The sequence below is a fragment of the Branchiostoma floridae genome, chromosome 12, assembly GCF_000003815.2.
Source record: "Branchiostoma floridae strain S238N-H82 chromosome 12, Bfl_VNyyK, whole genome shotgun sequence".
Taxonomy (NCBI): Eukaryota; Metazoa; Chordata; class Leptocardii; order Amphioxiformes; family Branchiostomatidae; genus Branchiostoma; species Branchiostoma floridae.
Genome location: NC_049990.1, coordinates 3,132,998 through 3,148,573, shown reverse-complemented (window position 1 = coordinate 3,148,573; position 15,576 = coordinate 3,132,998). Strand labels below are relative to the sequence as shown.

At 41.0% G+C, this 15,576-nt stretch overlaps 1 protein-coding gene across 5 annotated transcripts in view; it reads left to right on the top strand.

Moving 5' to 3' along the window:
• The first annotated feature begins 331 nt into the window (after positions 1-331).
• Positions 332-15,576, top strand: part of LOC118428253 (sodium- and chloride-dependent glycine transporter 2-like) — a 70,391-nt gene continuing 55,146 nt past the window's right edge. For 3 of the 5 annotated variants that reach the window (XM_035838260.1, XM_035838259.1, XM_035838261.1), the window contains exons 1-2: positions 333-426; positions 4,735-4,867. In XM_035838260.1, the coding sequence (XP_035694153.1) occupies positions 4,805-4,867 (63 nt within the window). In that variant the 5' untranslated portion in view covers positions 333-426; positions 4,735-4,804. Of the gene's footprint in view, positions 427-4,734; positions 4,868-15,576 lie in introns of all 5 variants that reach the window. The other 2 variants (XR_004832630.1, XM_035838263.1) reach the window with 1 other exon arrangement.

The following is a 15,576-nucleotide window of genomic DNA, read 5'->3' as shown; positions in this document are numbered from 1 at the left end:
CATTCCACCCTGATGATGGTGTCTGACAGACACCGAAACGTTGGATGTAAGTTATTTTCTGGTTGTGCTAAAAGAACCTTACTATATGAATAATTGCCAACCTGATGAAGTTATTCACGGATCATGTTTATTGCTTTACTTTTATGACACGCAAGTGCTTGGCTTACAACGTGCAACTACTAGTGGAGCAGATATAATTGAACGCGCAATGAATTTTAGTGTTCGATGCAAATCTTCGTAGCGCTTAATCCGGCCATGATGACATAATCCCCTGGATTTTCATTGTTACGGTTTGTGACGTCATAGTTTGATTATGACGTCATAAATCGTTAGAGGAAAATTCCACACGGGTCGGTGGAAAATCACTGGAAAATTACGATAAATCCCGGGAAATTCCCATTCCGACTGCGGCGACCGTGGGCTCAGGTCAGTTCTGGGAATGCTTGCTATTTTTCTTAGGAATTCTAGTATTGTATCATCTGTATTTTGGGAACAACCTTTTAATTTCTATCTGTATGCTGAACGCGTGAATGTGTATCAAAAGTATTAGTATTTTGTCGGTGAATAGTTTCATCGGGTTGGCATCAAGTTGGGTTGGCATCTAGTGCCGAAGAACACAATGCTTTGTACACAACCGATGCGCTATTACCCAACCTACATGTATCATTTGTATATGTTCGATTGGGTGCATTCGTTGATCAAACTTACAGTTCGACTTTGTTATGAAGGAAGTTATATGTCTCTTTTAATCTCCTTGGATATATGATTCTGTGATAGGGAAAATACATTTTTCGTTCGCAATCTAAACGTTCTTTCCCGTTGATTTTAATGTTTTGAGATGCAGTTTTTCGTTAACGCAAATCTTACAGACAGCTATTAGATTTAGAACAAAGCGGCTCTAGCCTCCATAGTAGACTCTCTGGACCTTTTTTCGTGTTTCTTTCCCCATAGTACACTTTTGCAGGCCATTTTGATTTGTACTGGGTAGTTTGTGCCGCCGGTCCACTAGAAAAAAAAAAGAAACGGCCAGCAAAAGTGTGTGCAAACGACAAATAGGCCCAGAGAGCCTGCTATGGAGGCTATGGCAGTTCCGCATGTGTACCCCTGCCCTTAGTTGTGCTGGACATTTGTGTCATTCTAGGTCAAGTGAGCCATTCATTCATTCATGCCTCATACATACATAAGCATTGAGACCATTTACAACATGGTACATGGGCCTAATCTCCAAGCAGATGGAAGGATCCTGATCCTTGCCTTTTACGCGTATCGTTGCACCATTGGTACACTTTTCTAGTACTGTACTGTTAAAACATCTAACCTCCGTGTTTGGAACGAATGCTCCGGATCGCTGGAAAAATCGTAGAAATTGAACAAATAGAGGAGTAAGCGGGCCAGAGGAATATAACCGGCCAGGGAACAAAAAAAACGAGAAGAGAGAAAGAGAGCTGGTCCCCGGCCGGCGATATTCCTCTCTATTTAGTATTTGTTCCATTTCTACGATTTTCCAGCGATCCGGAGTCTGGTAGAGACTAGTGTGGGGTAGGGTGTGAGGTACAAGTTTAGTACTGACGGTATTGTGTAATGATTAAGATAGCTGCTGTGAATAAATTTAACATGACAGTCTTACCCAAAACAAGACTCTGTGTGAACTTTCATCTATCCTAAAATGTGACAATACTAACAAAATTATAAAACTTTGAATGATATGAGTCCGATTCATACATATAATTACAGGATGTCGGGATAGCAGCAGAAGTGGATTTATATACTATGTAGAGTAAATTCTATCGCGACGAATGTTCTGAACCGGAAGCGATGTGCTCTTCCTGGAAAGCATTCAGTTTCCTGGAGATTCGCGGTTTGGAAAATTTCCAGGACTTGATGATAACCTACTATGGAAGCGGAGAATAGGCTCTGGTTTGTTTTGAAGTTTTTATCGGGCTTTCTATAGGTAGATTGGTTTATTCATTCATTTCAACAAGAATGACAAATTAAAAGCGGCCTTGCAGCCCAAAGGGCTGAATTGCACTGCTTGACAGTCTTTTTATATACTATTTTACACAAAAATGATTATAGGACAAGCAAATGCGAAGTATACAACTTATTACAATTTAAAATTCAAAACAATAATACGCAACACCGTCGTTAAAAGTAAGTTAGAGCTATTTACAACAACATCATACATTGGTGGGCTATGTGTTGATCAAGCGTGCCATATATGGGACGGCGCTGTTTCTATGTCGCTCTGTTCTACAATGAACCAAGTCCAAGTTGTTTGAGGAGCGAGTCTGTCTGCCACTAATACTCTGTCTGTCCGGTGGCAGGAGATGACGGTACTGGCTGGATGTTAGAAGGGACTTTGCAAACTTTAGTGTCAAGTTCTCACGCCTCTGGTGAAGTGAGGGTAGGCCAAGTTGTGAGCAGGCTTCAGCATAGCTTTCTTTTTTCATACGGTTGGAGGACAAATAGCAAACTTGACAATGATAAAATGGTTGTTAAAAACGCATTAACAAGACGTCCCAAACTGGCCGATCGGCGAGGCCTACTTTAACCTCCGAGTAATTCCACCCCAAGAAGTTAGCCTCCTGGGCAGGATTTCTGGTAGCCTCCATAGCAGGCTTTCTGGGGCCTTTTTTTGGCTCATAATACGCTTCTGCTGGCCATTTCTATTTGTACTCGGTCGCTGATTGCCGGCGTTTTCTGATTGCCGGTCTCCAAAAAAAGCCCCAGAAAGCCTGCTATGGAGGCCACCAAGAAGTATGCTTTGTCTCTGTGCAGCACCGTATGCTTAGTTCAGCAAAGGGTACATTATGTATTGTGCCTTTTGTCGCCAAGGCGTTCAAATAACGGTTTGTTCGTTTACCAAGGCTTAGGGAGTTATTTGCATACTTAAACCTTGCAAATACTTGCTCTATCTCGGAAATTTTTGTCTCTGAATCTCTTTTGTTGTGCTGGAACAAAGACAAGGAATTCTAAACGCGCGCTTTCATGGGTTTGAAGAAAGCTCTTGTTTTAAGCTGAATATCTTTCTAGAGAAATCTAAAGAAACAAAGGCGCTTCCAAATATTTTCTAGTACATTGCAAAGGCATGAAGAAGGATTCCTTGGTAAATGCAAGGAGCTTTCAAACAAATATACAGAACATACAACTGCAAAAGCGCGAATCACATACATGTAGTAATGTCAGAAAGATGATCACTTTTGGGAGGAGGGGCATTTGTGATTGCTGGTGTTCGTACTAAAGCTCGTTTGTTCGAAAAATTGAGACCCTTTTCTCATATCTCCTGTTTTCCGTCCGCACTCGCAATCTTTCCCACCAACCTCTGCTTGGAGAGTAGTTTCTTCTTCAATTCTATTATGGTAAGATTGATGGGATGATGATGAGTAGGACGGCAATGATAGAGTAAGTGGATACCGCTTATTATCTCGACAGTCTATCGGTTGATATGATAATTACATTTGCACGGAGTCTCCGGGGAGTTCCAGTTACGGCATTCCGGTATGGCTTCAACCTTAGCATACCGCACACAGATATTTTTGCTCTTTTGGAGAGAAAAACAGAAGAAATGTAGTCTTAGCGCGTAGAAAGTCTGAATCTGATGAAAACATATGTTATCATAATCACGCGGGAAGAATTAGAAGAAAGTAACCATCAATGCTACGCGATATCTTTCGAAAATTTAGAAGCTTTCCTAATACGTTATTTGTAATGAAATTCACGGTCATCGTCGGCAAATTCCTGTGTGTGTGTGTGTGTGTGTGTGTGTGTGTAATTCGCTTCTTGCAGAGCCTACGTTTTCATAAATGTATTTGGCCCCATCCTTATTCGACCTTAAAATTTGCATTTGATACGGCCTTGGCCGTTCAAGCCTGTTTTAAAATCGTCGTTGATCATACCTAGAATGAACTGAGCAATAGACGTGATAGTACCATTTAAACGCGCTTTGAACTAATGAAAGACACACTGTCGAGGTCGTTGTTGGTTTTTCCTGTGTGCCAATTTAGTCCTCCGTCGGTTCTTTATTTATAATGGCGGATTAATTATGACAAGTTCACGTATAATTAAAAGGCTAAGATAGGATTAGGCAGCGCAAAATGTTCTTTAGCAAAAGCACAGTATTCTATAAATGTGAGCCATTGCTGGAAGATCTATTCCCGTTTCCTTATTCGGCTTTCTGAAGGCTTGAGTTTCCATGACTAGAAATTTTTATAGATACATTGACGGACCTAGGCCGCCAATGCTTCAAAATGCGCAATATTGCGTTACCAATATCCGATCATCGTTAGTAGATCTATTCATAATCCTAATATCTGAACGGAAGTTTTCACCTAGAAGTCCTACTAAAGGTAGCCTGAGTATCATCCGTATTCTACCGGGGCTCCTTACACTCGCTACCCTAGGGAAGCGAGTGTACGGAGCCCCGGTAAGAAATAGTTTTCACCTAGAGCTACTACTAAAGGCGGAGCCACTACTATTCCTCGTGTGAACTGACCCTTGAAAATTAAGAGGCGCGATATTCTACGAAAGTGTGCCCGATATTCCAGATGAAACGCCGGCCAACGTCAGCTACATGTAGTATTCCTGTCCTAATTAGCCTCCTTAGATGACGAGCTGTCCCGTATCAACCCGTCCGGGGGTTATCCCAGATCACCACAGCCCTCCTATCCTCCCGCCCACAATTATTATCGCGGGAACCTGCTTACGTATTCATCTCACGTGTTCTGCCCCCGACAGCTCGCGGGACGAGGCGGGATTTTGACGGCAGAGAGCGGCACGGCGAGGACTCCGCGGCACGGGCGGCATCATGACGGGGGACACACCGATGGCAGGCAACGAGCAACCGACGGAGCTCAAGCAGCTAGATCCGGTAAGTCTCTCCTCTTCGTTTTGGACTTTAAGACGCCAAGTTTGGCCGTAGATAAGTCCCGAATGAGTGCGAATTCCTTAGCAAGGGTTGCCCTACACTGCAAGGCGCAGCGGGACTTTCTTTCTAAAGACCCGACGCTACTCAAAACGCTCCTCGTGGTAGATTTGTTTGTTCTGGTTGTTTCACCGTTATCTCTACCGTATTTTCTTACCAAATACATTCAGCACACCCGGTAAGAGGTGATAGACGTTTGATTAGGTTTGGTTTATCGCAGCGCGTGTTTGGAGGGAGAGTTTTTAGTGTTTGAGCTTTGAGATAACGGTCTGTAGAAGTCCCGTACTGTTGGTGGTAGAGAGGCAATGGGTGGAAATTTCCACGCCGCTGTGTTGTGATGGGCAGGTTTTTGATGCCCGCCGGGCGATAGCGCCTAGCTGAGATGTTTGCGCGCATGCCGACAACAGTTGTGGTCTCCAAGAATGGACTTAGAACAGGCACACATGCTTTAGACTTGCGCTGTCATTGTAGTACACATGAGATGTACAAGTACAACTGTTCCCCACGCTGTGCTTCTGGTGCTACGCACATGTGTAACACAAACACACAGGGTCTCAACCGTCAACGCCAAGCAGCTGGCTTAGATTTTAGACAAACTAGATGCTAATCTTCTTCTGAAGTGTCCACTTCTGTACGCCTGGAAGGAGGCCGAAAATGGGAAAGAAGGAAGGGAAGAAAAGTTGCGATGAGTAGACGGAATCCATTGTACCGGTTTCTCCACCCCACCCCTGCCTCATGCATAACCAGTGGCGGTGTGTGAAGTACCAATTTCCAGCTAGTTTGCATTTCCTCCGCACTGACCCACTGCCGTTATTAGGCGTGTTCGCCACAGTTCCGGGGTTGGCGTCACTTTTGGTCAGGAATACTGTCAATTTTTTTGTTGGATTATTACTATAACATGTTAGCATAAATTGTCTAATCTTTTCCTAATTGTTTTTCCCAGCCAATTATAGGTTTAACCTCTTTGCACGGTCATTTTCAGGCAAAGTAGATTTGTAAAGATTATCTTTGTGGACCGTTACTTAATTTTTCCTTTGAGAAAAGTAAATGTTGTGTCGATTTCAGTACTTTTGAAAGTAGTGTGTAGATTTTCGATACGTGATAACGTGAAAAAGTGCAGTATGTGAAAATTGAATTGTATAGAAAATGAAAATTCTTCTACAAAAAGTGTTGTCACCAGGCTAGGGACCTACTGTATTTTTTGTCCGCCCCTTGAGGATTTATAGCAACCAAGCCCCGAATGTCATGGTCAAGTTGGTGCTACCCAGTGTTGCATGTAGATACCAGGGAGGAACGAGTTACATGTATGTCGCTCGTAAAAGACTAGCACTGAACTTGGTCTGAAAAATATGTACACACAAATAGCTTGTCTCCGAGGAAGAGCTAAGCTAGCTTTCTACTCTATCCAGGATATAGACTAACCAAGGACTAACCAACCACCATGGCAGTCTTCGAACGTGTGTGTGTGTGTGTCGTTCACGATTTTCAATGTTTGCCAAGGTTCTCCCATATGAAGGGAGTTTGTCGTGGAAAGGACTCCCTTCCTTGGCAAACTCCTTGGCATCCAGGGTAAGCTGGCCAGAACCCTACCTATGTAGTATTTCATGTACCTCTACTCTGGCTCTAGGTGCTCTTTTGGATCTGCCGTAGAAGGAAACCATATAACAAGATGGTAACATTATAGTCTGTGACCTGTATTTCTATTGTGTACACTTGTACCGGTATTGTGCTCTTCACAAAAGAGATACGGGCAGACATTCTATACGTACCATCTTGGCCCGTATTCTGTTACCCACTTTTAAGTTTTTCTGTGCATTTGCTTTTGTTATGCTAGCCCTAATTAGCATGGCACTAGAGCTCATAATTTTGTTTAAGTGTATCTAATGATAATATCCTGTATTAATTTCCATGAAGTTGTGTTCAAAGAGAAATCGCATGTAATGCTTCTTATTTTGATGAAACATTGGCCAAACATCCAACAGATACAATATGCGCATTTATATATAGTAATATACTCTAGTCTAGGTGTTCCTGCACTAAGTGATACAGTTTATATAAAGTTATGGCGTAAATGCAATATTCAGTACTGCAATAAAGTCGGCAAAATAATGTTTGCCTATTATTACTCTAATACATGATAAAACTGTGACCTTGAAAAGATGTTATAAAGCAAGGTCGTTAAAAGCAGTAGTGCATTATATGTTCATTTCAGACTCGGCTGGAATTGGTTCTAAACATTGCTGCAAATTTGATGTCTTTTTGACGTTAAAGTGAAAATTTGATAGCAATTTTGGTGGCATTGTCAAACAACTCGGCTGAAATTTTCTAAATGCACCTAATTGTTTTAGTTAGTCGCCAAGCAGATGTAATGATCTAACTGATTCTTTTTTCTTGTATACCTGTCTTTGCAATCTTTGGTACTCTTTCAAGTATTGTACCTTTTTTTTTCCAAAGAGGCAAATTGTTTTAAAATGTGATACTAAATGATGATGATTCTGATACTAGAAAAGAATATTTAAAGTTTTGTTTTTGAGTACTTAGATATTTTTTGTTTTGTTTGGGGGTCTATTTAAATTTTCTCATTATTGTTGTTGTACCGGTAATGCTTTTGCTGTAGCATATACTCTATGGTCCTTATGTACTAAACCCAAGAGGTATTTTGTATTATAATTCAAAGATTCAAAAATGAAAGAAAAAAAATCAAAATGTCGATTTTGTTTCAGAGTCATAGCTACTTTTTTTAAGAACTGGTACTCAAGTTGACAGTGTTAAAGAAAAAAAGCAGCCGACAAGAAAGTCGATGTTACCCCAACAAGTATTTTGTATTAATTTGCATCAAGACTGAAAAAAAAATACATCAAAAGGTCTATTTTTGTCTCAGACTCAGAGTCATTGCTTCTTTTTTAAGGAACTGGTACTTCAAATTGAAAGTATAGCGGAACAAAGGCGCCGACATATATGTCGATGTGACATGGTGTCATGTTTGATATGTGACATTCAAATCCAGGGAAACAACTGACCTGTGGCCGGCTGTTGTCACCCCCTGTGCTTGCCTGACCCCCACATTCCACCCCTGTGCTCTGGATGGTGCAGGGGCTTCTGTTTAGACAGTCTTATCTTTGTCAAAAACTGCTGGAGTTCTAGGAGGGTTTGATTGGGATACATCATTGCAAAAAGCATAACTTTTAAGTCCATGTGCATTTTACTGTGGAAGTTCCTTGTTTACTTGTAGATTAGGGACTTGTCTTTTGTCAAGAATTGCAGTACATCTCTTATTGGTTTGTAAGAGCACTATTAAGTCCATATGTTTTGACAGTTATGTTTGTGTTCTCCTAGATATACAGTTTAGGATTTTTATCACTTCTGCTCCTTGTTCAAAAAGATATGTATTGATATTTATGATGGTTTGATATGTTATCCTTATTGTGGAGGCTGTTTTAGGGTTTTCTAGGGTACCTTTAAAAGGGTATTGGCCATGAACTGCCCGTCTTTCATCAAAGTGTATGAGCATCTGTGAAAAGTTTTGTTATGTTGTAAGATTTCCACTTTCGTGTAAATTTCTTAAACTGGTATCACTGAAACCCCCATGTTTATCCTCTGAACCTGACCGGTGTCACATTACCCAGTAGATAATATGGTTTCCCATTAGCTCAGGGGGCATGTTTCAGCTGTCAGCCACTCACTTAGCCTGTACATAACCTCCCACTCCCAGAGCTCTGTGCCTTGTGCAGTTTGTTTTTTCTGCCAGTTTCCAGTCATCTGTTCTTGTCATCCATGGTGCTGAGGTCATCATCAGATACTCTCCAAGCAGAGGTTGAATCGCACAGATAAAGTAGTACTAGTAGTCGGAAGAGCACCCGTCTAATTTCTCTGACTACTCTGAATCTGCGCCAGGGTTGTAGCCAGCACCCGTCCTTCCGTCCTTTGAAGTAATTTTGCTGCTGGGAACGGAAAAAAAAAATTTGTCCATTCCGTCCTCTGTGAGCAAAATTTAACCCTCAAAATTGCAGGAAATAGTGTTTCAGAGGGTTTACATTTCAAAATTTTCCTTGGGACCATGCCTCCGGACCCCCCTAAGAACATTGCACCCAAGCCATTCCAAATCAAGGGGACGGAAAATGATTTCGGGCTGGCTACAACCCTGATCTGTGCGATGTAACCTCTGCTTGGAGAGTAATCTTCAGATGCCATTCCAAGATTTGTCCCAGACTCAGGGCTGTCTCGTGGATCCGTCCTTCTGTCCTGGGACGGAAATTTGCTCAGCACAAAACGTTTGGAATATTAACTTTAGTTGATTCATATTTACGTTGCATTATATATCTATAGAAAGCTTGTATGATTTCCTTTCCAATGATATCAAACTCATTATCCGAAAATAGTTTCATCAGGTTGGTAGAACAAGTGTAACTTATTGTGTGTGGTCAATTAATCAACAAACTCATCACTCATGGAACAAGCACCAGGCCTGTTTACATGAGTGGGTCACACAAAAACATTGCCCAAATTTCTGCCAAAGTTGATGTTCCAAACTTTTTGTGCGAGTTTTGATACTAATTTTTTGACAGCCTTTGTTTTGACTTCTGTTGTGTGGTTTTGATTGTTAACCATTTTTCTTTTACAATTATAGTTCTGTGAAGCGAGTTATTGAATTTGTACCGCCTGGGAAAGGGAAAAAGTCTATTCAGAGATCAACATTCTTTCCTTTCCAACATCCTATAATTTACTGTGGAACTGAGAGATTTGTACCGTGACGACTGAAATCAACCAAAGTTACATCTGCAATCAGCTCAATGCCAGGAAGAGGAGGCCACAAATTAAGCCTGCAGGTTCCTTAGTTCTACAACAAAAGATTGACCTTGGAAAGAAAGCTTTCCTCATTTCCAGCAAAAAGAGCTCAAGATCACTGTTTATAATGTTTTGATTGATGTTTTTATGTTAGTTTTGATCACGACTCGGAGACAGTTTTCCATTCAATTGCTGTTAAGATTTGCTTTTAGCATCGTATTTGTGAAGAGATAGAAATTGTTGTTCCAGCGTTTTGAAAAACCGTTCCCAAAACAAGTCCCCTGCCCAATTTTCTCCCACTGTGCTGCTCAACTCCCCAACAAAAGAACTCTAATCTGATTTATATTCAAAACTCCACAACAGAAGGCGAGAGAGAAAAGCACTGTCTCTAACGTCCCATCCGTTAAATCATGACGCCCTAACAATAGGGAGGTTAGCTCGCTGCACCAATCCTAACGTTACGCCTGAAGATCTCATTTGTCACATCCCGCTTTCCCTTTCAATCAAATCCCTTTCACTTTCGCAAACTCTCGGCTTGTTTGTAGGGATTTGAGGGGATCTAGCTGCAAGGCTGGAAGATATGAAGTCAGCAAATTCGTGCACGTCAGGACGTCTTTTGTACAAACGAAGGATTAGCGTTCATTTCTTTGAGGCACATCCAGGATGTCTTACTTACTTATTAAATCATACATGGCTTCCAAGTTTTCTTTCTTGGCTTTTCAAGCAAGAGGCAGCATCAGGTGTTGCTCTTACTGTTGATTTATAAATGCTGTCACATTTGTAACAGAGATAATTTTATTGCATTATTTGCTTTGGGTTACAAGTATGTGTGAGTAGTTTTTGTGTCGGCAGAATATGTTGAAAAAAAAGGTCACGTCTGGATTTTCATGATTTTAAGAAATATCTGTATGCCCAAGAAATATCTGTAGGTGATAAAATTTGGGAAATATTTAATTCAGATAAAAAATGTTTTTGAAATGAAATTGTGTGAGGATCAATGAAGTTTATTGTCAGATGTTGTGTTATGAAATTTTAGACAATTTGTTCTACTTTCAGTTTGTTCTTGGTAATTTCTTATCTTTTTATTTCGACTGATTGACGACTTCAGAGGAGGGACCACCATGGTTGAAAGGATGATTGAATTTGAAAGGAAGAAAATGAAATACCTTTTGTCTTTTTCATAAACAAGAAAATCTTCTTAAGAATGAAAGTCTAAAAAAAAGGATTTTAACGTCTTGTTCCCAAGTACCAGTGTACGCATTTGTTTCATTGGAATCATTTGAGAAGGGTGGAAAAATCCATGTGGCCTTTATTTAGTGTGGCAGAGTTAGCGCATCTGTCCAGCCTTTGTTGTGCATACCATACATATTTCATCTCCTACACCCCAGTATTTCTCCCATCTGTTGTCTACTGTCACATCTCACCTCAGGTTTTCACACAAAGCCTTAAACAGGTGTACTGAGACTTCAGACGTCAGTTTCTTAGAAGTCTTCCTGTTGTCTATAAGGAGTTGGAGCCGGCAGTGATTAAGGAGCTCGTTTATTTCAGCTTTTCTGGTGGGCTGGGCGGCTAAATTGGGGCAATCCATCAAGTAGAGGACATTTTTCTGGCGGAGCGTGGGTTGTTATGGAAAAGTTTTCCTCGGATACTGGTGGTGTTCTGGCCAGCCTGATTTTTTTTTCTGTCCCCTGGATTCGGGATTTTGCATTTGGAAATCCTGTTGAGCGCTGAAGGCTATCCTAGGCTAATCCTAGGGCAGATTCCTTCCTTTCCTTCCCTATTTTTATTTATTTGTTCAGCTGTTTACAAACAGCCAGAGCTGCCCAACTAGCTGTAGGCTATTGCTAAGGGCTAACCCTGTACATGTTCGCACATGCTTACTTTCCTTCCTTCAGTTACGTGGGTCAGGTAGCTAGGGCAGGTTGAACTAGACTAAACTGTACAATTACCACCCCTCTGATCCATTAATGGTTCTCCCCTGATGCAGGTTACTTCTCCTGACCTCCTGCTCCCAATTACACACAGAATGCCCCCTCCCTGTCTCAAGACATGTCTATAAGTAGGAGCTGACTTGACCTTTCCTTAGGGAAGCTGTAAGGAGGACATTGCTTCTTATCTAAATTCTGAGGTCCTTACACCATTTGTGAGGTCGTTGACCTTCTAAAGTCCAAGTCCCACACCAAATAAGGGTAGGGCAAGACTAATGCACTTACATGTGCCTTTTCACTGTCATGAAATATAATGAAAGTCTGTCATGAAGGTTAGACTTCCAGGTAATGAGATTCGCCAAAAAAGAGGTACTCAGGCAACTGGATTCAATCAATCAAATCAGTCGGTCCAAAATCGTATCCAGCTGCTTGTGTAACTGCTTTTTGGCATGATATAATGAAAATTTTTCCATAAGATTACGAAGATCATGACAATGCTATTGTCTTGAATGATGTATGGAATGTTAGTGTTGATGGATCTTTCAGTTTTCTTACCCAGAATCCCCTGTTTCATGATTGACAGGCAGGTATTAACGATGTCTGTAGGTCATCCATGAAGAACCAATCACATCATTAGAATTTTAGACATGCCCAATTTCTGGACAAATGTTCTGTCACAAAATGTGATAAAAGTTCTTTGTTTGGGTGGGTCTCTAACCTTCTTACCCAGCATCCTCTGTTGTATGATTGACAGGTGTTTAGAATGTCTGTAGGTTGCTCTTGAAGGTCCATCATCATCAGACATGCCCCATTTCTGGATAAATGTCCTGTCACAAAATGTGATAAAAGTTCTTCCTTTGGGTGGGTCTCTAACTTTCTTACCCAGGATCCTTTGTATCATGATTGACACTTGTGATTGACATATTGGTAAGTTCATTAGACACACCTCATTACTGATGACACATGGCTTGTGCCACAGCTACTGTAGATTTCGTTATTTTTTAAGTGACTTCAGTACCTTCCAGGTAGGAGGAGAATTTCACTATACGTTTTAACGTCTAACCCCCATAGGATGGGGAACAACAGAGGATAAACCGGATAGTGTGAGTGAGTGAGTGTGTGTTTTAAGTTTGGAGTAGAAACGACTGTAGAAGAGTAGAAATACAAAACATATCTTTCTGGAGTTGGGCTTACTATTAATTATTTTCTGTCCCGCTCATTGTTTTCGAGGCCTTTTTTTTCCTTGTTAACAGACGGAGTGAATCGACAGTTTATGCAACTTAACGTCTGGAGACAGTCCTGATATATACATTTAGGTTAAATTTTGAAGCATCAACTGAATAAGATTGTCTCAGTGTTGCTACAGGGTGTTTCTAGAGTCTTCTGCTTTGTAGTAGGTATGTCTGGCAATATGCAGTGAAAGTTTGAAGTTCTTGGCTTGTCCAGTCAAATAATATTTATAACACCTCTACCCCACCCCACAGACCTTTGGCAGCCTGAAAACTCACAACCATTCAGACTGTATATATAACCATTAGGAACTTCATTGTCAGCAACCAAGAAATAATTTGGCATCATTCTGAACTCAAAGGACCCTGGTTATACAGCTTGTGTTGGAAAGGAATCAACTATTTCAGAATGCTGTAATACAAGAATAAACTGCAGGGGTTGCCATGATTTCTGTGCAGCTGTTGGGGCTTACATTGTAACAATTTATGACAGTGTCAGAGTAGCAATTATTGATGGCTACACTGAAAAATATGGCATTTAGTAATAAAAGAAAAGTAAAGTGGTAAAGAGGGCAACATTGAACTGAGAACAAAGCATGATGCCTTTACGTTAGCTTGTCACAGTAGTGCAATGTGTCTTTGCTACGGACTGCAGATTTGGCCAAAGATATTGGCTCACCCCTACTCTTGTGGATAAGTGTGTTGGGTTCTTTTGCATGCAGTTGTTTGACACTTGAGGCCAAAGGGACTACCCTACAAGATTGATAAATACAGTCAAACCTGCCCAAGACGACCACCCGGGGGACCGGAAAAAAGCGGTCGATTTGGACAGGTGGTCGCTGAGAAGAGTATCGACTCAGAACATGCCCGATGGAAAGTATAAATGGTTTCCATTGTGCTTAATGGCATAAAGCAAGCACACTGCACGCACGCAAAGAAGCGAGGTCCTTAATCTCAAATACAACAGGCACACTGTAAACTGTAAATCTAACCCCAAAATCCGACGAAAACTGGCCGATTTCGGCACAAAATCGTGCTAGTTATCATCAAAAATCGATGAAAACCTCAATTTTGAAAATGATGCGGTCGTTATGGGTCCCAATTTGCGCCGGTTGCGGTCGCGTTGGCCAGGTGGTCGTTGAGAAAAGGTCGCTTAATGCTTACGTCAATGGGAAAATAAATCGGGACCGAGAAAAAGTGGTCGAAATGGCCAGGTGGTCGCTGAGAAGAGGTGGTCGCTCGGGCAGGTTTGACTGTAAATGCTTATACAGGAGGCCGCCATTTCTTTGTCATCACCATAGGACGATGCAACTCTTTTCAAGTAGTGCTTACTGTATGATAGAAAATTGGGTCAACTATGACCAAACCTACTTGTGACGACCACTCAAGGGAAAGTGGTCACATTAGATGGTGCTCACTTAGGACAGTTGGGTCAATGGGAAAAATTGAAGGGTCCACCAAAAATGTTCTTGCTACCGTATTTTCTCTAATACAGTACACAAGAGTAAGTTGAACTTTGAACTGATAAATCTCTTTGGATTGGACTGTTATGATGTATGACTGGTTTATTTCGAAATTCAACAGACTGACAATGACATTGCAGCCACACGGCTGAATTGCGACTTGTCATTACAAACCGTTAACATCAAAGTGGTTAAAATCAAAGCAATAACACAGTTCTTAAAAAGCGTTGCAGACAGACAAATTGCAACAGTATAGGGATGAAATGAAGTGTCATTACATAATGTGCTTAACTTTGGAGCCAAAAGCAAGTGGAAGCATGTTCAAAATGTATGCCTCAAAGTCTAACTGGCAATACAGTAAGAATTCAAGGTCTTTGAACTCAAAACTGTCTTGAGTGACAGTTTTGTTCCCTGTGGGCTTAATTAAGGCTAGGTCTGCTGAAACAGGCCTTCCCTTGCGCCTTCTGGGCCATAATTTCATCACTGTTTGACTTGTAGATTGTGGAGGAGGATGTCAAATGCAATATTATTGCCCAAAATTACAATATTTACCAAAATTACAACAAAGCAGAGGACTGAAGAGAACAAACAAATATATAGGCAGAGGTGCTTGGAAAGTACAAGCCTCTGTCAAAGAACAGTATTCTCCCCGTCATTCTTGCTAATACTTATATAATCTCCGGGAATTCGCATGCTTGTTATCTGCAATTTCAGAAGAAGCTCTCTATTGCTGTTGTCAGAAGCTCTTCTTTACTTTAGTATCAAACTTTCTGTTTAATCTGACATTGGATAGTGAGTAACATTTAAAAGATCTGATCAGAAATATTTTGGCTACAGCCTCCTAGCCACAGCAGTCACTCACTCACTATCTGGTTTAGTGTCTGTTGTTCCCTGTCTTGCAAGGGTTAGACATTGTGGGATGTCGCTTTATAGGTCTGATTGCTGATCTCCAGCTGCCTCTGTCAAGGGTGTTTCAGTAAAATCTAATTCAATGAAAATCTATTCTAATTAGCTCTTAGAGTTCCCATGATCATTGCTACCATCAAATGCAGTAGTGCCCTTTTCAGCAAACCACATGAGTAATGATTTCTAAAAATGCATGGACTCAAACATGCACAGATTTTGGTTCTGTGTGAATCCAATAGCCTACTAGATCATTTATTGTCACAAGATTCCAAAGATGAGCAAGAAAACTCCAATAGCTAAGGGAGCTTGCAAGAGGCATAGTGAAAGGAACTGAAGACAGTCTG